The sequence below is a fragment of the Oncorhynchus mykiss genome, chromosome 21, assembly GCF_013265735.2.
Source record: "Oncorhynchus mykiss isolate Arlee chromosome 21, USDA_OmykA_1.1, whole genome shotgun sequence".
In the NCBI taxonomy this organism is placed as follows: domain Eukaryota; kingdom Metazoa; phylum Chordata; class Actinopteri; order Salmoniformes; family Salmonidae; genus Oncorhynchus; species Oncorhynchus mykiss.
Genome location: NC_048585.1, coordinates 42,162,204 through 42,185,183, shown reverse-complemented (window position 1 = coordinate 42,185,183; position 22,980 = coordinate 42,162,204). Strand labels below are relative to the sequence as shown.

Sequence of the window (22,980 nt, the reverse complement as noted above, 5' to 3'; positions counted from 1 at the left end):
TTCTCTACACCAGTGCTCCTCCTCCGTGGCCACAGAGCAGCTTCTGATCTGAGGGGATTCTATCAGTGTTATTGTACTGTACCACCAAATTCATCTTGTTCACTGAGAAAAGCGTCACATACTCAATACTATTAGAATCCTGTTAATGTCTAAAATAGAATTAAGAACCCACTCAGACACATTTTTGCAATTTTCTAATTTTAATTTAAAACAATTAACTTTTACACATTGTTTTAAATGTACAATCAAACCATCAATGTAATCATACAATTAATGTACAACTATCTACCATAAATAAAAGTCAGTATGAAGTTATGAAAAGAACAGTGTTTGGTGACACCACATGGGTTAACAAGGACGATGCGCTCGTCAACCAACAGCAGGGTTGAATCCATCAGAGAGGTGTTTCCCAAACTCAGTCCAGAGGCCCACCCTGGGTGCACATTTAGTTTTTGCCCTCGCTCTACACAGGTGATTCAAAATAATCAAAGCTTGATGAGTTGGTTATTTGAAACAGCTGTGTAGTGCTAGGGCAAAAAAACAATGTGCACCGAGGACCCAGGAAACCCTGCATTAGGGCACGCAACGGAAAACGTTTTAAAAACATTTGGCAACGGAAAATATCCGTTTCTTATTGGACAAGTCCCTCCCTGTTTGTTTTATTATGTTTGGTGCCTAATGAATATGACCTAAGACTATCAATGTAATAGAGAGAAACATGAAGTCACCACCTGCCTCCACACGCTTTAACGTGTGCCTCAAATGGCACCCTTTTCCCTAAAAAGTGCACTATATAGAGAAAGGGTGCCATTTGGGACACAACCCATAGCCTTCACTCAGCAGCTAAGGTGCTACTCTATGCACCTTGTCATTGAAACAAAGCCAGAGAGAGAGAGAGGACTCCTGACTGGCGCACGCATCGAGGTCACTGCTTCCTGTGGTGAACCACACATTAAAGGGTGAATCAGATATACGATCCTATATTATTTTTTTCATGAGTCTAGGTTGACACATGGAGGGTTCAAAACTATTTCCTTTTGTGTACTGTGTGCTTCTACATATCCCCAAGTCAAAAAGAGACTTTATTGAAGTTTAAAAGGAGTTACTGGCACACCTCCCCCAAAAAACATGGTATGGTCAATTGAGTGTTGTGTGAAATGCACCTCCTATTTCAGTCCTTTCAATTCATGATTTTAAATCTACAAATGCGAAGAAGATTTCCTGTTGAATTGTTGTACTTGACGACGAGGCAGAGGAGGAGAGATGCAAGAAAAGATTAAGCTCCAGTGGAAAATACAAGACACATTTCTCACACCATGAGGCAGCTTAATTAAAGCAAAGTAAAAGATCTAAGACATGGTTACTGTGCAGTATTACCGTCAACATCCTCAATCATCCATTTATTTTGTTCACTTGAAAAAAAAAAAAGAAGTGGTTTTCCAGTCTTGACTTTGTTTCATTACAAGCCGTAAAAAGTTACTTGATTATGTATATATCAATACTCTAAAAGTAGTTGCATTAGTAATAGTTTGAAAAGAAAAAAATGATCTTTTTTTTTCTCCTCCAGTAACAGAACTTCACCTTGAGTTAGTGTTCCTATTTATTTTGATATACACACTGCTCACCTTCACTGTCGGAGAAACGGACAAGTCTTTTCTCATCTGATACTTATGCGCGTGCACACACACACACACACACACCTCTATGGCATATTGCCTACCTGGCTCAGATCAAAAGGTAATTGCACACGCGCACACCCACCCACCACACACAGTTTTCCACCCTTTACTTCAACAGGGGGTATGTAACCGATGAGTATCGGACTCTTCTGTACAGAATGTTTTCACATACATCAGAAATAGACATTTTGTTCTTGAACTACAACACTCAGACATGAACTAACTACTCCAGTACATCCTGCTTGTACCCTTGATCTTCCTTCCTCTCTCTCTCACACACACACACACTCTCTCACCCACACTTACACCTTGGAGCAACGCCCAGTCTAATATCAGGAGGATGCCTTTAGCGGGGAGGGTGGGAGTTTGTAGTTTCGGGTTACTATGACAACCTGATTGGAACGTGGAGGTGAAACGCACACATGCATTCTCTCGCTCAAAGAGAGTTCACAGGTAAACAATGCTTTCGAGGACGGACGGGGTGTGGGGAGGGAGGGACACAGTGGGGGTGGAGCCTGGCAGGGCTGACAGCCAATCAGCAGTCGAGGTGTCTGAAGGTCGCTCCTCGCGTCCTAGCGGATCATTCTGACCTCTTACCTCAGTAGCCAGGCTTCAGGCTCACAGCAATGTCCGCCAGCGTGAACCAATAGAAACAGGACAAGGACGAAGGAGCATGAAGAGTGTGTTTGAAAGAGGTGCAATTCGGCTAGTGGCATGCTTGTGTGGCATCTGTGTATGAGTGAGTCTGATCTCATGTATGTATGTTTCTGTATGTAAATGGAGGTGTGTGTTTAAATTGCATTCCTTGTGTATATATGCCCCAGCCTGTAGTAGCTGCTACCTAGGGGCCAAAACGTCCCTCACAGCAGCCATTTTTAAAGTCCTTTTAGAGTCTGTTCTTCTCTTCCTTCCTGTGGCCTCTAGAGGGCTCTGGTTTAGTATTGAGGTGGATTTGGGGTGGTGTGTCCCAGGGGTGGGGGGGGTTGGGCTGTGCGTCATAGGGTGGAGCCGTGGCCGTCCAGTAGGTTTACCACCTCCTCCTCGCTTTCCTCCTCGTCAGCTTGACGACCCGGGAAGGCGGTGACTAGTTGAACATTATGTTGTCGGGGTCTTGGTTGGCCATCTGGGCCATATGACGAAGGATATCTTTTTTTGTGATAATACCAAGGAGACGCCTGCAGGGGGAGAGAGAGTGTGTGTGTGAGAGACAGAACGAGTGAGAGAGATCGGGGGGAGTGAAACAAAGATTGAGAGGGATAGAGAGAGAGAGAGAAAAAAAGAGAGTTAGTCAGTGATGAGCTGGCAGGGAGCACAGTCTGGTTGGCGTGGGAGAGAATTGTATCGTGTTTTTGTTGGCTAGTGCGGTTGGTTGGACGGTCGGTGGTGGTGGTCGTTTTGGCCGGGGATACAAAGGTGGAATCAATCGAGAGAGAATGATAATATTATTTATTTGGTTAGATCATGTTGTTATCTAACCAAAATAATGGGCTCTGTTAACTGACAAAATTGTGGCAATTCGTTTGGGGCCTTCGTTTGGGGATTTATATTATTTTGGGGCCTGACACTTAAGTTGATTTATATAAAAAATAAAAAAAATGACTAAATAATAATGATGAATTCTACAGTCTAGAGAAGCAAATGCTCCATTTCTTCCAAACTGTATCTGCATTTTAGGCCAAGGGAATACAGTAACAGGGAATACAGTAACCACTCAGTCAACCGTGACAGTCAGTGTCACTGCAACCATGCCAACAAAAACACGAGTCCCACTGGTGCCAAGGAAGGATACGAGGTGGAGAGGAGGAGGTGAGTAACCAAGGGAGAATGGTGGGTGAGTGATTCTCGTTAGAAGCCTGGAGGGAGGAAATGAACTGAACACACTAGGAAGAGCAAGACTGAACACCTTGCCTTACCAAACCTTCACAGTCCTCAGGGATAAACATTCTGGAACACCCAGTCAAGCGTCTTCAGGCTCATTACTACCGGCTCCCTTTAAAAAGGTTACTCCTTTCTGAGAGCCAGGTCGCAATTGGTTGAAATGTCATATAAAACACAGAGGGTCAATTACCGTTTGCAACCATTGTGCAAACGGATAATAATTAGATGTCCATTAGGACATCCTGATTCCTAGAATTGCCTTTTTTGTTGTTGTTGTTATAACTACAAACACTTGTGCTCTTGAACTGAGATTTCGTGAGAAACATCTGCAGACACTGGAGAGCGAGAGAGACAGACGTTGAGCTGAGAGAGTGATGAGAGGCTGTCTTTCAAAGCGTCATAGAGTAGGAGTGCTAATCTAGGATCAGTTTAGCCTTTAAGATCCTAACGAATATGATTATAAGGACTGATCCTAGATCAGCACTCCTACTCTTTGACGCTTCATGAATATGGTCCCTGATCTACAGAACAGGCCTGTTGAAGGCGGGGCACATGTAGGAAGTGGAGGGGACCAGATCTGAAGTGAGGGAGGTTGAGGTGGGAGGCAGCGGGTGAGGCACGGGGGTTGAGTTCAGGTGAGAGGGGGTTGAATGAGGTGGGTACTGTTTAGGATCAGGGTGGGTGTTGGATGTGTGTTGCTTGTCTTAGCTGGCTACCTATACTATAGGTATTAGCTACCACAACACGGCTACTACCACCATCACACCACCATCACTTCACCACCATAGAGTTCACTCTCTCAGGAGGAGGGTTCTACTAGGCCTACGGCAGGGACACTAGATGCTAAATCTCCCCCTCCCAGAAAAACCAACGGTCCGCTCCCACGTAGCGGCCGGTTACTCGCCAATCGGTTAAGGGGACGCCGGCGGAGCTACGAGCTGTCGGGTCAGATGTCGTCGATCTGTTGGTCCGCCAGACAGACGGACGGACGGTGACCCAGTTGGGGGGGGGGGGGAGGGGGGAGCGAGAGGGAGAGGTAAAAAGAAAGACAAAAAAAAGAAAACAAAACAGGAAGAAGCAGTAATTAATTGGAGTCAAACTGTACTGCATCCAAAATGGCACCCTACTCCCTTCACAGTGCACTGCTTTTGAACGAGAAGTGCATTACACAGGATATAGGGTGCCATTTGGGATGCCTTTAAATTATGTAATGTTTGCGTGTGAAGGTTTTTGATGGGCCGAGTGATACACACACAAAAAATAGGCATGGCTACATGGCTGTACGCAAGTTATTGGGACAGGGACGGGGGGGACGAGATCAATATACAATCAGTATATTCATGCTTCTATCTATATTCTATAATAACTTCTTATAGCAGATGAAGCAGCCCCTACTACTGATGAAGGGACTAATAGCTTAGTGGCATGTCGTTGATGGAAATGGCGGTGGAGCAATAGTACGTGACGAGGATCTAACTAATCAAGCTTCAAATGACAGTTCCCATCAAAGTCCAACATTAAAAGGACCCATAACAACACCACTCATTTAGAGTAGATCTTTAAAAATATATATACATCTTTCTAACTGTTGTTAATGACTAGTAGTGAATGAATAGGGAGACCAGAGAGTGACAGAGTGGCACTTGTGTTTGTGAATGATAGGGTATCCAGTGAGGAGAAAGTGGATGCACCCCCCCCCCCCCCCCCCCCCCCACAAAAAAAGAGTGCATTTGTGAGTGAGTTGAAAATATGACACAGTAAGACGAGTGGGTTGCTATTGGAAACGGGAACTGTCAGTTACACTTTCATGCGTCGCGCCTAGGTAGGTGGGCAGAAATGGGGAAGGGGGAGAGGTCAGTGGAATGGGAGGGGACAGGGGGCGGGGCTAGTCACCAGGGGCTCCGTGTGTTCCTTGAGCTCCTCCAGATGCGCTAATATATTCTTCTTAGTGATGATGCCCAATACAATCCTGTACAAACACACACCTGTTACTCAGGAGACTGCCCGTCGCGCAAACACAGAGAAAGACAGAGAGAGAGAGAGAGAGATAGAGAGACAGCAGCACAAAGCATACAAAACACAAAATAACTTATAGAAACATAAATAAACATAACATAAATGACATAACAGTGTCAAATCATAACATAAAGTACCAAACAAATCCTAATAGTGTTGCTTTAAAAGAATGGTCAATAAATATACTACTCCTACAGATGGTGATTTTATATCAGCATGCGTCAACTGGATGCTAACTAGTGTTATTCGTGCATATGATTCATCTTTGTGTCGGTTTCAATAACTTCCTTGTTCACTTGTAATGGATTCTAACCTTGTGAGTAGTAACGGAATCAAGTATTGTAGATAAATAACCTAGGATATAGTATGTCTGATGTTTCTACGTTTTAGCCTAAATGTATAGCTACTGAATGACACATTCATTGAGACCAAAGGTGGCATCAAACAATAGAAAATGAAACAATTATGACAAAAAGAAGTGTATAAAACAAAAGGACTGCCGTCATCTGTGATCTCAGTCACTCTGCCTCTCCTGACTGTGTCTAAACATCCATCTTTAAACATAGTCTAAGTATATGACTGCCGGGTAATGACGCACAGAATGAGGGTTTCTACACTTCTCTGGAAACAGCTCTGGTGGACATTCCTGCAGTCAGCGTGCCAATGGCACACTCCCTCACATCTGTAGCATTGTGTTGTGCAAAACGGCACATTTTAAAAAGTGGCCTTTTATTGCCCCCAGCACAAGGTGCACCTGTGTAATGATCATGCTGCTTAATCAGCTTCTTGATATGCCACACCTGTCAGGTGGAATGGATTATTTTGGCAAAGGTGAAATGCTCACTAACAGGGATATAAACAAATCTGTGCACAAAATATGAGAGAAATAAGCTTTTTGTGCGACAAATTTCAGGGATTTTTATTTCAGTTCATGAAACATGGGACCAACACCTTACATGTTGCGTTTATATTTTTGTTCATACATCATTGGATGCAAACTGTCTGTCCTGCAATTCCTATTTTAACCACCAGGTGTCCCTTCAGAGTCATATTCAACGAGTGAGCTTGTACAGTACAATTGAAGGCCACCAACTTCTAAAACAAGACACACGAGTCCCTCCAAAGGAAACTGGATAACAACAATTTTCTGTCTCGAGCTTGCATGACGGGAATTTTTCAAATCTATGATTTACACTCACTATTTTTCAATGAACACACTGCAATCCTTAAGAGCTTCTTAGTCATGCTACTGAATAAAGCTAGATAGGTTTCCTCTCTGTATGATACCTGTTCTACAGTAATGGTGGTAGCATATTGGTGAGTCTGGTATTTGTTAAGTGGTATTTCAGTAGTTATATTGGTAAGAGTAGCGCAGCTAGCATTTAGCTGAAAGGCCATGCAGGTTACAGCCTACAGGTTATAACAGGTTATAACACCACGGCTCCCAGTGTCCATGCATCGCTCTACAGTGTGGCGATGCATGGCTAGTACATCCCATTATCCAGACTAGCATATCACTTCAAATGCATGATGTACAATTCCAGTAGTGTGTGTATATTGGAACAGACCTTGAGAGTGTGTTGTCTGGTTTGTGTTGAGGGAACTCGGTGTTGCCTGTTGAGGTGTTAGTTCAGGTTGCCAACACAGAGGCTGAGGTAAGGAGGACTTAGGAAGACTCTTTCCCCCAGTGTTCCCTCCTTGTCTTTCACACCCCCCCCCCATTTTGAAGCTGTGATTCCCTCATCCCTTTTCCATTCCCCCCAATTTCTTCTCCCCCCTCCCCTATTTCCCATGCCACCCTAGCGATTACCCCTCCCCCACCACCAGCACACACACACACCCCCCCACCCTCTCGTTTCACTCTTTATGCATCACCAGACATTGTCGGAGGCCCAGCTTGGACAAACTCCCAACCCTCCGATCCCCCCCAGGCATCACCCCTTCCCATGCCACCCTACCCCTCATCTCATCTCACCCGTTGTGTGTCACCAGACACTGGCGGAGGCCCAGCTTGCGGAAGATGTCCACCACGATCTCCATGGGCGTGTGGTCGGTCACGGTGAAGGGGCTCATGTCCAGGATGGAGCGCAGCTTGAGGGGCCGCGGGCTGTCGGCGGGCAGCGTAGGGGCGTGCTGCGTGAAATAGACCCGCGAAGTCAGCAGGATACCCTCCTGCTTCCGCCGTGCGTTCTCTGTTGACAGTTGGGAGGGAGAGAGGGAGTGGGTGGGTGGAGAACGAGAAATGAGATTTGGTTTGTTTCTAAGTCGGGGGGTACCCGAGCCATACCCATGCGATGTTTAGGTCATACCCTCCCCAGGACCAATTTTTGTGCCAAATGTAAAATGTAAGGCCCGGCCCTGCCTGAAACCCAAAATAACTTTCTCTGTTAGTATATCCATTAGCTGCTCCTCTCAGTCTGTCACTCACTTCCTGCCCGCTGCTCGCTCTGCATGTGCTCTGGGAGTATCCATAGCAACGACTCTGCTTGGGCTGCTCTGCTCAATGACGAGGCATGAGAGAGCAGTTAGCTGCTACTTGAGTCACTCTAAACTCCCGACAAACACAAGGAACATTATTATTTTTTGTGAAATAATGTCTCCTGTCTTACATTTGACGAGGTTGAAGCACTTCTGACACCATGTTATGATCTTAGTCAGATATGTCTTTGAGCAAACGGCTCAGGTTCAAAATGTTAGTGCTACCGAGCCCTGCCCGTACCCTTGTTATTGTTGAAAAACAAAACAAAAAACAGGCCCTCCCCGAGCCTAACCCGATGCATAATGTAGGGGCCCGCCGGGCTTGGGTCGGGTAGCAGAGCTCTAGTGCCAGATAGGGAGGGTTTACACTTTTGGCACAATTCCATTGCTTTCATTGGCGCTAGGTTAGCTCAATAAATTAATTGCACCCCCCCACACACCCTGCCATCTCTCCTCACCTATAGCGATGGTGATGTCTCTGCGCAGAGCGAAGCCAACCAGTCTCTGGGACTCCTTGGAGACGATGACAGGGAAGCCATTGTAGCTGGTCTCGTTGATGATCCCCTGTAGTTCCTCCACTGTCAGGTCGTCCTGCGTCAGCACCGCTAACGGCGGATCACTACGCCGTGGCCGCATCACCTGAAGTCACACAGGAATGGAAGAACATCATGTATCTACTTGTGAATCATTTTTGTGAAGTTTGTTTTGATATATGTGTGTGGATGTGTATGTATATGTGTGTGGATATAATCACCTCCCGCGCCAGCGTGGTGTGTGTGAACTCCTCCTTGGCGTCGAGGAAGGGGTACCCGTTCAGGCGGATGTGTGACTCGTAGATGCCCTCGCGCCCGAAGGCGTCGCCCACCCACTTGCTGGTCATGACGGCAGCCATGAGGGGCACGATGTACTCCAGGCCGCCCGTCAGCTCAAACACGATGACCACGAGAGACACGGTCATCCGCGTTACACCACCTGGAACGCAACACAATGATTCACGTATTATTCCCCGTTCATTTTACCAGGTAAGTTGACTGAGAAGTGAGAGCATCATCTTTTACAACCCGGAGACAAGGGAAGAGTTGCATCGGAGAGGACCAAAGCCTTATTACAGCAACATAGATTACATTTGAAAAAAATCGACCAACACAGTCCATATAGCAATGTACCACAAGGGGAAACTGACACTGAGTAAGAACAGACAGAACCATAAAAACACAGACAGACCCACAGCCAGTGAAGTCCTTCAGTGTAATCAAGGACCTCAGCCATCCAAACCATGGTCTGTTCACCCTGCTACCATCTCGCAGACGGAAACAGCACAGGTGCATCAAAGCCGGGACCGAGAAACTGATAAACAGCTTCTATCTCCAGGCCATCAGACTGCTGAACAGCCATCACTAACCGGCCACCGCCGGTACTCTGCCAGGCACCTTAGAGACTGGTGCTCCCATGTATATTAAGGCATTGAAAACAGGTCACTTTAATAATGTTTACATACCGTTTGACCCACTATATACATTATTACTGTATTCTAAGCATGGCTCATCCTATATAACTACTGCTGTACACACCTTTTCATATACTGTCTATACACACCATTTATATTTATATTCCGGACTCTGACATTGCTCTTTCTGATAACGCTAGACTGGCACAATTACCATATAACCATGTAACCAACGTTTATGGATGAAGGCCATCATGGAAATAAAATACAATTCATTTACTGTATAACGAATGCCCCAATATAAGAAAAATACTGATTCCTTTAATTAATATGATCTTCCTTTAATTAATATGAATCGATTCTTTTGAATGATTATTTTTCACAAATTGAATGATTCGCTTCGCCATTGTAGCAGTTGGGGTTCGGTTCAATCGCGGTAAATGGAATCGCAGGAATCAAAATATTAATTTGTGAATCTCGAACAGTTAAAGGAATTTTTTTTGCTGTATCCTTCCTTTTGAATTGTGTCGTTGCAAAACTCATTTTGTAGATACTTTAAGTTGGTTTGATGCTAGTAGTCAGCCTGAAGTAAACACTTAAGGGAAGATACAGTATAGTGCGCCCTATAAAATCTGCAATGGGGAAGCATGCTGAAACAGTCATTTCGAAAGTTCTTTTCAGAAAAACAACAATTAAATGTTGACTGCAAAGTAGGCCTACCTGACATGATGATTTGTACCAATCAGGTGCACATTTATTTTCCAAACTCTGCAATCACACGTGCAGTACAGAAAGCTGACAGAAACACAGCTTGCCCCAACGCTCTCTTGCTATGCAGTTGAATTAAAGGGGAACTACACCCTCCAAAAAAAAAATTCCCAGACCTCAAAGGGGTTCTCCTGAACAGTTGAATGATAGGTGGGAATCAAAAGTTTACCCTAAATAGACATACCCAAACGTAAATCTTTTTCATGGAAATGGCCATAAACTGGTAAAGTTGGATAGTTCTCGAAAGATCTTGAACTCCCCTTTCTGGTAAAAATAGTTAGAAATTGCTGAAGTGTACTCACTTTTGAAGACAGAAGCTCAAATACATAGTACAAATATTGTTAAAAATCCTATGATTTTTTTCACTATTCAACAGAGGTGGGGAAAGAGATCTTGAAATGATTGAAATGCTTTCGAAATATAATAACAATCCAACTATAAACGACTTGCTATAAGATTTAACATTTCTTATAACTGCAAAATAAATATGATCATACTTAATGACAGTACAATATTGGCACTATGTCATATAACTGCCGACAGAGAATTTCCTTCTAAACGTCCCCTGAGTGGCGCAGAAACACCATTCAAATGTGTTCATACTCATCAGCTTTAAGGACGAAATGATTTTGTCCGTCTATGACCAAGAGAAAGCGGTATAGTTTCAATTCTATGAAATGCAATATTTATTCACGTTGAGAGCTCTAAATCCGTTTGAGAATATCACAGCAGGATTAAACTACACAGGCTGGATCCGATAAGACTGTCACCGTTCGTTCATATGCCGTCTCACAGGCTGGGCTGACTCGCTCAGGGGAAGAGTAAATCAATTCTTTGTCTGGATAGGCCAGAAAATGTGACACGTCAATCCCTACGCAAATGTAGGTGTGAAACCTGACACTTCCAAGTCAGCTCCGCTGAGAAAATGGTAGCGGAGAGCAGACAGATTTCTGGCATTATAAGGCACGGGACCCTAAGGCGTTCACAGAGCGCTTTGTACACCAAAATGGCAGTCGGAACCGGTCAAAAAAAACGCTTAAATTTCCTGATATGGGGGACTTAACATAGCAGTGTTGTGGACTTAGAACATACAATTGTGTTGTGTTGTAATTGTAAAAAATTTGAGTGAAAACCTGAATAAAAACAAAGAAACCAAGATAACAAAACTTAATTTGGGCGATTTAAAATTTTTTTTTAAAAAGGGGGGGGATTTCATAGGGCCCTATAAACAACACACAAAAAATAAAAAATGCTATTCGAATGGTATTACGGAGACGGTAGTCATTTGGCTGGCCAATAACCATCATGCAAAATTCCATGATCATCACAGCCCAAGATATTGCGCATTCTTCACTTGTTTTATACTTTTTGGATTATGTGTGTATTTTTATTGTGTTGCTAGATATTACTGCACTGTTGGAGATATAAACATAAGGATTTCGCTGCACCTGCAATAAAATCTGCAGATCTTTGTATGCGACCGATAAACGTGGATTTTTTAACTCACCCAGACATGCGGCGGCCCCCACCATGGCATAGAGTCCCGGGGTGATGCAGTCGGTGCCTACCTCGCACCACTCCCTGAACACTAACCAGTCGTGGTGGTAGTACGCCAGCTGCTCCACGGCGATGCCAACGATACGCCCGGCGATCGCCCCGATGGCCATACTGGGGATGAACAGGCCAGCAGGAACCTGGGGATAGGAACCACAGCTCAAAGAACCACTCCAGCTATTTCTGAACATTTCCCGTTGAAAAATATCCTGAACTAAAATCCCAATTCTGCTCAATGCCTTTCAACCCCAAACCTGATCAGCATTACTTGGGAGTGTTGACTACAATCGAAGATCTGCATTAGGCCACGATCTGATAATTTCCCCAATACAACCACATTAACTAGACAGCACTCCACCTGCCCCCCACCTGCCGTTCCTCACCTTAAGTCCGAAGGTGAAGATGGTCATGATGATCTTGAAGATGAGCGCCAGGCACAGCTGCCAAATGGCTGCGTACACCCCGGGTCCAGCCGGCTTGTTGGGAGACGCGTCCACAAACGCCTTGCTCCCGTTCATCTGACTCCTGTACTGGCACAGCTGGGACGACTCCAAGGGTCCGCAGTCGGTAAACAACTCTTTAATCAGCTCGCTGGTGTTCTGCCGCGTGTACGGGTTGGGGAACGCCACGACCGCGGTAATGGCCGCCACGAAGATCACCTCCAGGATGGGGTACTTCCCGAAGCGGGTAGACTTCCTCCTTCGGCACCAGGCGATGTTGGCCTTGATGAAGAAGGCCCCCCAGAGGCCTCCAAACACCCCCAGCAGGATGAAGGGGATAAGCTCAAACAGGTACCAGGGGGTGTGGTACTCCACATAGAATAGGACCAGACGGCTGTTGCCAAACGGGTTGATGGAGCGGAGGATGAAGGCTGCCACCAATGCAGCGAAGAAGGAGCGCCACAGGGTCTTCAGAGGGAAGTAGTAGCTCACCTGGGGGGGGGGGGGGGGGGGGGGCAGACAGGTGCAGGGGAGCAAGGAAATTATAGAGTGTGATTCAATGAACAGACACACAGTCAGGCACATGCACGCACACTCAGTATAAAACGTACCTCCTCCAAGCTGAAGAGTACTCCTCCTATGGGAGCACCGAAAGCCACGGACACCCCGGCCGCTGACGCTGCAGATAGGACCTGCGCAGAGAAGACAAAAACAAAAGAAACACAGGCCGAGTCAGCGGAAACACCGACAGGAATTGACCTAAAACACAGTCGTATATCCTACTATGTGGTGACACAGAAAAGGGCTGAAGACAAAACTCCACACGGTCATGTAATACAACAGATACAGACACAAACCATATCCGCTCTCTCCTTAGGCTCGTTCTTTGACGTACTTGGACAATAAAAGTTGCAGGGTACTGTATTTGACCGCGCCTAACAGAACCGTAGATCACATAATCGCACGCACCTCTCGCTTCTTGGCCTCGTTCTTGCTGTACTTGGGGAAGAGGTATGAGAAAATGTTTCCGCAGCAGCAGGCCACGTGGACCAAGGGTCCCTCCTTCCCCAGGCTCAGCCCAGACGCTACAGCCAGCACCAGGGTCACGGTTTTGATCAGCAGGGTCCACTTCCCCAGGTAACCCCGGATGATGAACCCACTCAGAATGGTCTTTATCTGGGGAGACAGAGACGTGGGGGGAGGAAAGTAGTAAGATATGCGTTTCCCATTAATATCTCCCTCCTCCTGAAGTGTGCCCTCGTTCACTACTTCCCACAAACCTAAAAGCATTGGATTGGTGGAGGCATGTGCTAGTGGGAGTTTCCACCATACTTCTTCCACTGGTAATTTCCTTACAACTCAGTGAAGGGAAGTGAACAAGTGCACACTTTGGGAGGAAGGAGAGGTACTTGCGACATGGCCAATGTAAATGTCCTTTGTTCTCTGGGAGAGAGAAGGGAGGTGTTCGTAGAGTCTATTGAAAACGTTAAGGACGCATTAAGCTCACTGGTGTGCTGGAGTTCCCTTTTTTATTAAATGTCTAAGTAAGGGAAATATCTAAGTTGAAGAAACTATCCCTTTAAATTCAACAAAATAAACTAAAAAGGTAAATGTCCAAACATATCCCAAACGGCTTCAGACTAAGAATTTACAAGACGAACAAAACATTTCCAACTGCTCCCCGTGGCTAATCCTCATCTCGCGCTCTTTCTGAATCACAATATATACTGTATATATAGTGTGCGTGCATCCATGTGTACGTGTGCGTGTGTACGACTTCACCTCAGGTATACCGGAGCCACAGGCGTAAGGGGCGAACACCTTGACCAGTAACACAGCCAGGAAGGCGAAGGACAAAGCCCAGTAGATGTACATGAAGTAGTTCATGATGTAGGAACCAGGGCCCTGGGACAGAGGAGGAGGAGGAGGAAGAGCATATTATTAACTGTTAATACACTGACACAGGGTATAAGGACATTTGTTCTGAGGTTAGATTCATAAATGTGTCTGCATCAGGAGAACACATATAGAACGACCAAATCAACTCCTGGTGTCATCTATAACAACATGGAGTCAGTCTAAACGGTGGTGAAGACACTTTATACCTCTCTCACCTCTGCCTGACTTGTCCCTCTCTACTCTGGTAACCGCTAGCTTATAACACCGATAAGTTGCTATATTACAGCACATAAGGTGCTTATAACAGCTATTTCAAACCTGTAACACCTACGTCAATGAAATCCTTCTTACCTCTTCCTGGCCCAGGATGAGCCCCGCCCAGCTCTTCCACTGAGGACACTTGTCCCGCTCAGCGAACGTGGTCTCGTTGGAGCCCCAGCAGCATTGCTCATGGTTGAACCACATGGCATTCAGACACACCCCCTCCTTGATGTCGTTCAGCCAATCAGCAGCGATGTCGATTAGACCAGCCAGAGCACCTGATTAGACAAGGAGGAAGGGGAGGAAGAGAGGATGAAGGGGATGAAGAGAGGATGAAGAAGAGGACAGGGAAGAGAAGAAGGAAACGATAGTTTAAGCCTGTGCCACGTTGACTTTCATCAAAAGCAAGACGAAAAACATACATGTTGTCGATGATGAGCCTACATTTACTGTAATTACCCGTAACTGGCTATAAGTACAGGTGAGCTCAGGTGACTGCGTGTGTGTGTTACCTGAGGCCAGCCCTGTCAGTGTCACCACCAGCCACCCAGACCAGGCATCATACAGGCTCTTGGTAAACTCCCAAGCTGATTCCTTCTTCTTAGCATTGATCTGCGAGCACGCACACACACGCGCACACACACACACACACACACACACACACACAGAGCAGGGTTAGAAACACACACACAGTTCTCCCCCTTTTTAGAGTAACTATTAACAAAATATTGATAATTTATTACCACTCATAATGAGTGGCCTAACTACCCATAAACTTGTGCTGCTACTGCAGTGTGTCATATTGACAGCAACTATTACTGTTCCCGTTTGGCAGGTATAAAAAAAAAAAAATCGAACAATTAAAAATGTAAAAACATCCAGACAAAATTCAAATGAGTGAGGTTATGACATTTCTAGGAACCACTCAGATATAGCAAAAGACGAAATGGTTTCCTTGTGGTGTTTACAAGCCATGCACACAGAGCCACCACAGAGAAAGTAGGGAACACTTCTGTCTAGGCTAGGGCACCATTTAAGGGGCCCAGCACAGAGCCCTGGGGGACACCCTTGTGATTGTTTAACCTACCTTAGTTGAATACACCGTTATGCTAAATGACTAAAATATTATCCATCTATAAAATGCATTGCATCAGAGCCACAGGTTCTGCAGCCTTTCTTTTCTTAAAGCAGCCTAGTTTCTTAAATGTAAATGTTGTCCTCACCTTGCGGTGGCGTTCCCGGTCCTTGCACTTCTCCCGGACCCAGTCGATGGTGTGGAAGTCATCATAGGTGCCGACCCCCGGGATGGGCTCCTCCAGGAAGTCCAGCAGGTGGGTGGTGCTACTCATCACCCCGCCCCCGTTAGACATGACGTAGTTAGATCCTACAGGAGAGAGAGCGAGCGCAAGTCAGTGAGAAAGTTATTGTGAAAGACTGGCAAACGGTGGAGTACAAGCTCACTGACAAATTTCTAGGAGTCTGGATGGGACAAGTCCTGCTACGAAGAAGCCATCTGGGTCAGACAGCGATGTAACAATCTTCCCGGTCAATTTGCACTGAGAAACCCAGGTGAAAAAAAAAAAAGGGAACAGTAACAGCGTCAGAGAAAACCTCCCAATCTTTGACTAATGCAGTCACATCAGACAAGAGAGATGATTCCCCCCGCCCCCTGAACGAAGACCAACCGCAGTCAAAACGCTGCTACCGTACATCAAAACCGACCAGCAGAGGACTGAACAGTGTGGTGTTGTCTTTTCTCCTCACATGATAGTCATCCCTTAAATCAAATTACGCCAAACCCCAGCTCCATCTTTTTTTTTAACACTGTGTGCGTCAGCCCGGAAGCACTAAATATCTGCTCCATTATCGGACCCATTAGGAAGACACTGCGAAGCACGGCACACGCCGCTGGCTTACGAAAACTAATGAGAATGAACATTGGGTGGAAACTCCGTCCATCCATCTGTTGGCTGCTGCATCTCAAAACTAGAGCCAGACATGGTGGAGAGAGACTAACTGCTGTACATACACACACACACACACACACACACACCACCTGTTATAATCAGATATCCTAATCAGTTACTCCCTCACCCCCAGGCACTCTGGAGCCAAATGGAGGTGGTTTCAGACTTGATGGCAGATTGAACACACAAGGTAGAAACCGAGGCTTATCCAGGTCTCTTGAGTTCCTTTCAACTAATCACTCACTGGTCATGGAGGTTAGACTCAAAACAGTAGTTCATTCAGGTTCTAAAAGATGTCCTTCCAAAAAGGGCCGTTCTGGTTTAAACTGTGAAGGAGAATGTTTACTTCCAAGTCTGTGAGGTTCTCTTCCTCGAAACTCGTTTCACAATCTCTGATAACGGTTCCCCATAAAAATAGGCGCAAGGACACGCGGGTCTTCCTACGGTCACATGGTTCTGTGTACACTACAGGTTGTGTCGTAGTAAGACTGTGACAGGGGTAACAGAGGCACAGTAGTGGTGTGACTGTGAAGTGAACGCTGGTCAAGGATTACAAACACTGACTGCAGTGCACCAGTCTGCCATTTTTTGTGTGTCTTGGATGTAGGCATTACAGGATGTAGGTCCTACACGGATAGACGTCAGACACTGTGCATAAAGTAGACTACGCCACACCTAGAGTATAACACAGTATAGCCTGCCGCCAACTGTGCTCTTTCAGTAAATGTTTAACAGATTTCCAGTTCACCAAAATAAGGGATTGAACCACACAACTTTGGTCACCCTTTAAGCGTGATCAGTTGATCTTTACAAAAGCACAGAACAAGTAGCAATATTGCATTCGAATACAAAAATTGGCAAACTATGTTTCAACTGCCAAAGATGACTGATAGGGGAAAAAAACGGTTGTATGTATAAAAACAAATGTTTTTTTATTTTTTTATTATAAAAAAAACACATTTCATGATTACATTAATTCATTCAGATCGTAACGATAATCAAGAACGATCAATGCCCGATGTCCGAAATCCAGTCAGGTCAGGCTGTGCTGGTTAGAAGCAGCGCCACACAGCATCTAAAAGAGACAGTTAAATAGCTTCTACTAGCTGGCTGACTCGCGCACACGTCACAGACAGACAGAAGCAGAGATTGAGAAGAGCCCTTAGGCCACCCCTGCTCCATCTCCATTCATCCGCTACAGCACTAACTCAAATGGGCAGCCAACTGCCATTTTGAAAAAGGTCATCTCTGCTGTGGATGTGATGTGAGGGAAATAAACAATGACACCGTTAAAATACGTGGTCGGCGACGTAGCACTGAAAAACAGCACACAGTCGTCAAGAAGATGGGTCTTTAAAAAGTACGTGCTTTATCGAACATTGCTTCACAGTATTCTCAGAGTGACAGGAATTACACAGAGACAGGTCTACATTCATGTAATCTTTCCACACAACTCTGCCAAAAAAGGGGGGGGGGGAAAGAGGGAAATCTCATGTCATGAAACTCTGACAACTGTACAAGGGTGTGGGAATTCATCCAAGAAAAAACAAAGTCACTATTGTGTCCAAAAACAAAGTAAAAAAGAATGCTTTTGTCTCAAGTATGTGGTAAATAATTGGGGGGCATGCATGAAATTAGAGCCATTCTTTGTTGTGCAAATTCTAAAATTCTGCTCACTGACACACAGTACAGTGTATTGTGTATTTTTCCAGGGCGATATTTTGCCTGAGAAAGAGAAATGCAAACATTTCTCTCCACCCTATGGCAAAATGTGTAGAATTACAGGAAATTAGCTGGAAAACTGGAAATGTCTCTCTCCACCCTATGGAAAAATGTGTAGAATTACAGGAAATTAGCTGGAAAACTGGAAATGTCTCTCTCCACCCTATGGCAAAATGTGTAGAATTACAGGAAATTAGCTGGAAAACTGGAAATGTCTCTCTCCACCCTATGGCAAAATGTGTAGAATTACAGGAAATTAGCTGGAAAACTGGAAATGTCTCTCTCCACCCCATGGCAAAATGAGTTAGAATTGCATGAAATTAGTTATAAAATTGAATAATCTTCTCTCCGCTTTAAAAACGGCAACATTTTATCTATGCCCCATGTCAAAATGTTTAAAATTGCAGGAAATGAAATCTAAACTGTCAATGTTTCCTCTCCGCTGTCAAGAGGTAGGCCGCTAAAATGTTATGATCGCAATGTGGGGGGGAGGGCAACAAAATTTCACTTAGGGACACTAAAAAACCTAGGGACGGCTCTGACGGCAAGCGCTGTAATGGATGTGACCAGACAGCCACAGCAGCCAATCATGATGAGTTCAGATTTTTTGTGGCCCCCACCACCATCAAAGTTACCCATCACTGGCTTATAGTGTAGTAGAAAGTCCATTGTCCAATAGAACGTACTAGTACATAGATGACTAAACTAACATATTAAATGTTTTATTTAGCTAGGCAAGTCAGTTCAGAACACATTCTTATTTACAATGACGGCCTAGGAACGGTGGGTTAACTGCCTTGTTCAGGGGCAGAACGACTCGGGGATTCGAACTAACAACCTTTCGGTTACTGGTCCAACGCTCTAACCACTAGGCTACATGCCGCCCCACGGCAGGTAAATACATAACCATTATTAACTGAAGAGAAAAGAAGAAGAAAAATCAGCAGAAGGTAGAGGCTAAGCTAGTTCAGTTATGATGATGATCCATGGTTTGGTGACCATCATAACCGTTCTCTATTTGGCATGCGGTCAGGGACACACCGCTTGTGTGTATTTGCTGAACTTGCCAGCAATGTGTGATATCGTGCTGGGGTCTGTTAGTGAGGATGGCATCTACTCACAAGGACTGTTTCACACAACCATGTTATGACCATGTTATCCAGGGGCTAACAGTGTGTGGCTTGGCACAGTTGGCAGAATGACAGGATGCAATAAAGCTGTTTTTAATGAAGCCTAGGGTTAGCCTATAACAGTACCTAGGAGAGCCAGTTGGTGCTAACTGCTATGTCAACTAAGGATATCATTACAAGTGCTAGGAGACAAGGTGCTAACTGCTAAGCTAACATGAAATACCAGGAACCTGGGACTGATTTTACCTGGTGTGATCTGTGGGAAGTGGGAACGTGATCAAAGCTCAAACACTGGGGTATGATTAGTCACATCTGATGTGGCTCTAGAGGAAGGGTGGACACAGGGATGAGCAAACAAGTGAGTGAACTAATAGGCTAGCCGGTAACATACCGTTTAAGTCGAAAGTTTACTCCACAAATTTCTTGTTAACAAACTATAGTTTTGGCAAGTCGGTTAGGACATCTACTTTGTGCATGACAAGTAATTTTTCAAACAAATGTGATACAGTGAAATAATCTGTCTGTAAACAATTCCAGTGGGTTAGAAGTTTACATACACTAAGTTGACTGTGCCTTTAAACAGCTTGGAAATTCCAGAAAATGATGTCATGGCTTTAGAAGTTTCTGATAGACTAATTGACATCATTTGAGTCAATTGGAGGTGTACCTGTGGATGTATTTCAAGGCCTACCTTCAAACTCAGTGCCTCTTTGCTTGACATCATGGGAAAATCAAAAGAAATCAGCCAAGACCTCAGAAAAAAATGGTTAGACCTCCACAAATCTGGTTCATACTTGGGAGCAATTTCCAAACGCCTGAAGGTACCATGTTCTTCTGTACAAACAATAGTACGCAAGTATAAACACCATGGGACCATACAGCCGTCATACCGCTCAGGAAGTTCTGTCTCCTAGAGATAAAAGTACTTTGGTGCGAAAAGTGCAAATCAATCCCAGAACAACAGCAAAGGACTTTGTGAAGATGCTGGAGCAAACAGGTACAAAAGTATCTATATCCACAGTAAAATGAGACAAAAATAGAACTGTTTGGCCATAATGACCATTGTTATGTTTGGAGGAAAAAGGGGGCGGCTTGCAAGCCGAAGAACACTATCCCAACCGTGAAGCACGGGGGTGGCAGCACCATGTTGTGGGGGGTGCTTTGCTGCAGGAGGGACTGGTGCACTTCACAAAATAGATGGCTTCATGAGGAAGGAAAATTATGTGGACATATTGAAGCAACGTCTCAAGACAGTCAGGAAGTTTAAGCTTGGTCGCAAATGGATCTTCCAAATGGACAATGACCCCAAGCATACTTCCAAAGTTGTTGCAAAATGGCTTGAGGACAACAAAGTCAAGGTATTGGAGTGGCCATCACAAAGCCCTGACCTCAATTCTATAGAACATTTGTGGGCAGAACTGAAAAAGCGTGTGCGAGCAAGGAGGCCTACAAACCTGACTCAGTTACACCAGCTCTGTCAGGAGGAATGGGCCAAAATTCCCCCAACTTATTGTGGGAAGCTTGTGGAAGGCTACCTGAAACGTTTGACCCAAGTTAAATAATTTAAAGGCAATGCTACCAAATACTAATTGAGTGTATAATAAACTTCTGACCCACTGGGAATGTGATGAAAGAAATAAAAGCTGAAATAAATCACTCTACTATTATTCTGACATTTCACATTCTTAAAATAAAGTGGTGATCCTAACTGACCTAAGACAGGGAATTTTACTATGATTAAATGTCAGGAATTGTGAAAAACTGAGTTTAAATATATTTGGCTAATGTGTATGTAAACTTCTGACTTCAACCCATTTTTATTTTCCCTACACAGGGGTAGAAAAATTTGTGAGGAATCTTAGACACCTCCGTACCGGTTAAAACTCAGACACCGGTAGGATTGTCAAATGTTTGCCTGCCGACAGTACTTAGTACCTCTGAATAGTGTCGGCAGTCTCTCGTGTTCACACAGAAAAGACCTTGGAAGTCATCAGCCACTCAGCCTTGTTAAAATACTCCAAACCAGACGGTGGCAGTAGCGTTGTTTGGCAATGCATATTTCTTATGGTCTAGATTCCAAGCGATCTGTGCTAATGTTGTTATTTTGTGAAAGCCCTTGTCGATACTAACCAGATGGCCACAGCTAGATAACTATCTAGCAAGATGAAGAAAGTAGGCTTAAGCGGAATACCGTATACCGGGGTATTTGAAAAAAGCCACAGGATGGGTTTTCAATACTGTCAAAGCTATTTCTTTGAAGTTTTTCAATACATTTGAATATTTGTAGCTACTTTGAGTTATTACCTGCAGTCAACTTGTGCAATACCTTAGGAGATAAAGCAGATTGCGTTCTTCATTTCACCTGTCACATTATTTTCAAATATTAAGCTTACCGTAGTTCCCCAGAACATTTGAGCCAGTCAAGTGTTTGTTTGCAAATAGCCAGTCAAGTGTTTGTTTGCAAAGGGACAAAGCGAGCTGATGAGTCCATAGCGATCTATATCTAATCGACAAGTCTCTGTTGTGCAACACGCACATGAGGTGAAGTTACACTTCATGAAATTCATTACTAAATGGTTACCATCAGACACACTATATATAGGCAAAAGTATGTGGACACGCCTTCAAATTAGTGGATTTGACCATTTCAGCCACACCCGTTGCTGACAGGTGTATAAAATCAAGCACAGAGCCACGCGATCTCCATAGACATTGGCAGTAGAATTGCCATACTCACTTTCAACGTGGCACCGTCATAGGATGCCACCTTTGCATCACTCACTACCGAGTTCCAAACTGCCTCTGGAAGCAACGTCAGCACAAGAACTGTTAGTCGGGAGCTTCATTAAAACAGGTTTCCATGGCCGAGCAACCCCACACAAGCCTAAGATCACCACGCGCAATGCCAAGCGTTGGCTGGAGTGGTGTAAAGCTTGCCGCCATTGGACTCTGTAACAGTGGAAACGCGTTCTCTGGAGTGATTAATCATGCTTCACCATCTGGCAGGCCGATGGACGAATCTGGGGTTGGCAGATGCCAGGAAAACACTACCTGCCCGAATGCATAGCGCCAACTGTAAAGTTTGGTGGAGGAGGAATAATGGTCTGGGGCTGAGATTCATAGTTTGGGCTTGGCCCCTTAGTTCCAGTGAAGGGAAATCTTAACGCTACAGCATACAATGACATTCTAGACGATTCTGTGCTTCCAACTTTGTGGCAACAGTTTGGGGAAGGCCCTTTCCTGTTTCAGCATGACAATGCGCCCGTGCACAAAGCGAGGTCCATACAGAAATGGTTTGTCGAGATTGGTGTGAAATAACTTGACTGGCCTGCACAGAGCCCTGACCTCAACCCCATCAAACACCATTGGGATGAATCGGAACAGCGACTGCGAGCCGGGCCTAATCGCCCAACATCAGTGACCGACCTCACTAATGCTCTCGTGGCTGAATGGAAGCAAGTCTCCACAGCAATGTTCCAACATCATCCCAGAAGAGTGGAGGCTGTTATATAAGCAAAGGGGGATCAACTCCCTATTAATGCTCATGATTTTGGAATGAGATGTTCGACGAGCAGGTGTCCACATACTTTTGGTCATGTAGTGTATCTTATAATGGCTTTCTGCCAGAAGTCAAAGAACTCTGGATGAGTTCCCAAAATTGATTCGTGCTCTTCCTTCAGAAAAACATGCTTCACAACTTTGTTCATTTGCACAATTTATCTTGTTCACTTTCGCTTGTAA

The 22,980-nt window shown here is 44.8% G+C and overlaps 1 protein-coding gene across 7 annotated transcripts in view; it reads right to left on the bottom strand.

The window, feature by feature from the left end:
• Positions 1 to 179: 179 nt before the first annotated feature.
• Positions 180 to 22,980, bottom strand: part of LOC110500450 (H(+)/Cl(-) exchange transporter 3) — a 65,733-nt gene continuing 42,932 nt past the window's right edge. For 4 of the 7 annotated variants that reach the window (XM_036957873.1, XM_036957878.1, XM_036957874.1 and 1 more), the window contains 13 exons: positions 15,644 to 15,804; positions 14,933 to 15,032; positions 14,511 to 14,698; positions 14,043 to 14,165; positions 13,230 to 13,436; positions 12,872 to 12,952; positions 12,204 to 12,752; positions 11,774 to 11,960; positions 8,806 to 9,023; positions 8,510 to 8,690; positions 7,549 to 7,765; positions 5,451 to 5,526; positions 180 to 2,854 (listed from right to left, as the gene is read on the bottom strand). In XM_036957873.1, the coding sequence (XP_036813768.1) occupies positions 2,675 to 2,854; positions 5,451 to 5,526; positions 7,549 to 7,765; positions 8,510 to 8,690; positions 8,806 to 9,023; positions 11,774 to 11,960; positions 12,204 to 12,752; positions 12,872 to 12,952; positions 13,230 to 13,436; positions 14,043 to 14,165; positions 14,511 to 14,698; positions 14,933 to 15,032; positions 15,644 to 15,804 (2,468 nt within the window). In that variant the 3' untranslated portion in view covers positions 180 to 2,674. Of the gene's footprint in view, positions 2,855 to 4,461; positions 4,519 to 5,450; positions 5,527 to 7,548; positions 7,766 to 8,509; positions 8,691 to 8,805; positions 9,024 to 11,773; positions 11,961 to 12,203; positions 12,753 to 12,871; positions 12,953 to 13,229; positions 13,437 to 14,042; positions 14,166 to 14,510; positions 14,699 to 14,932; positions 15,033 to 15,643; positions 15,805 to 22,980 lie in introns of all 7 variants that reach the window. The other 3 variants (XM_036957876.1, XM_036957879.1, XM_036957877.1) reach the window with 2 other exon arrangements.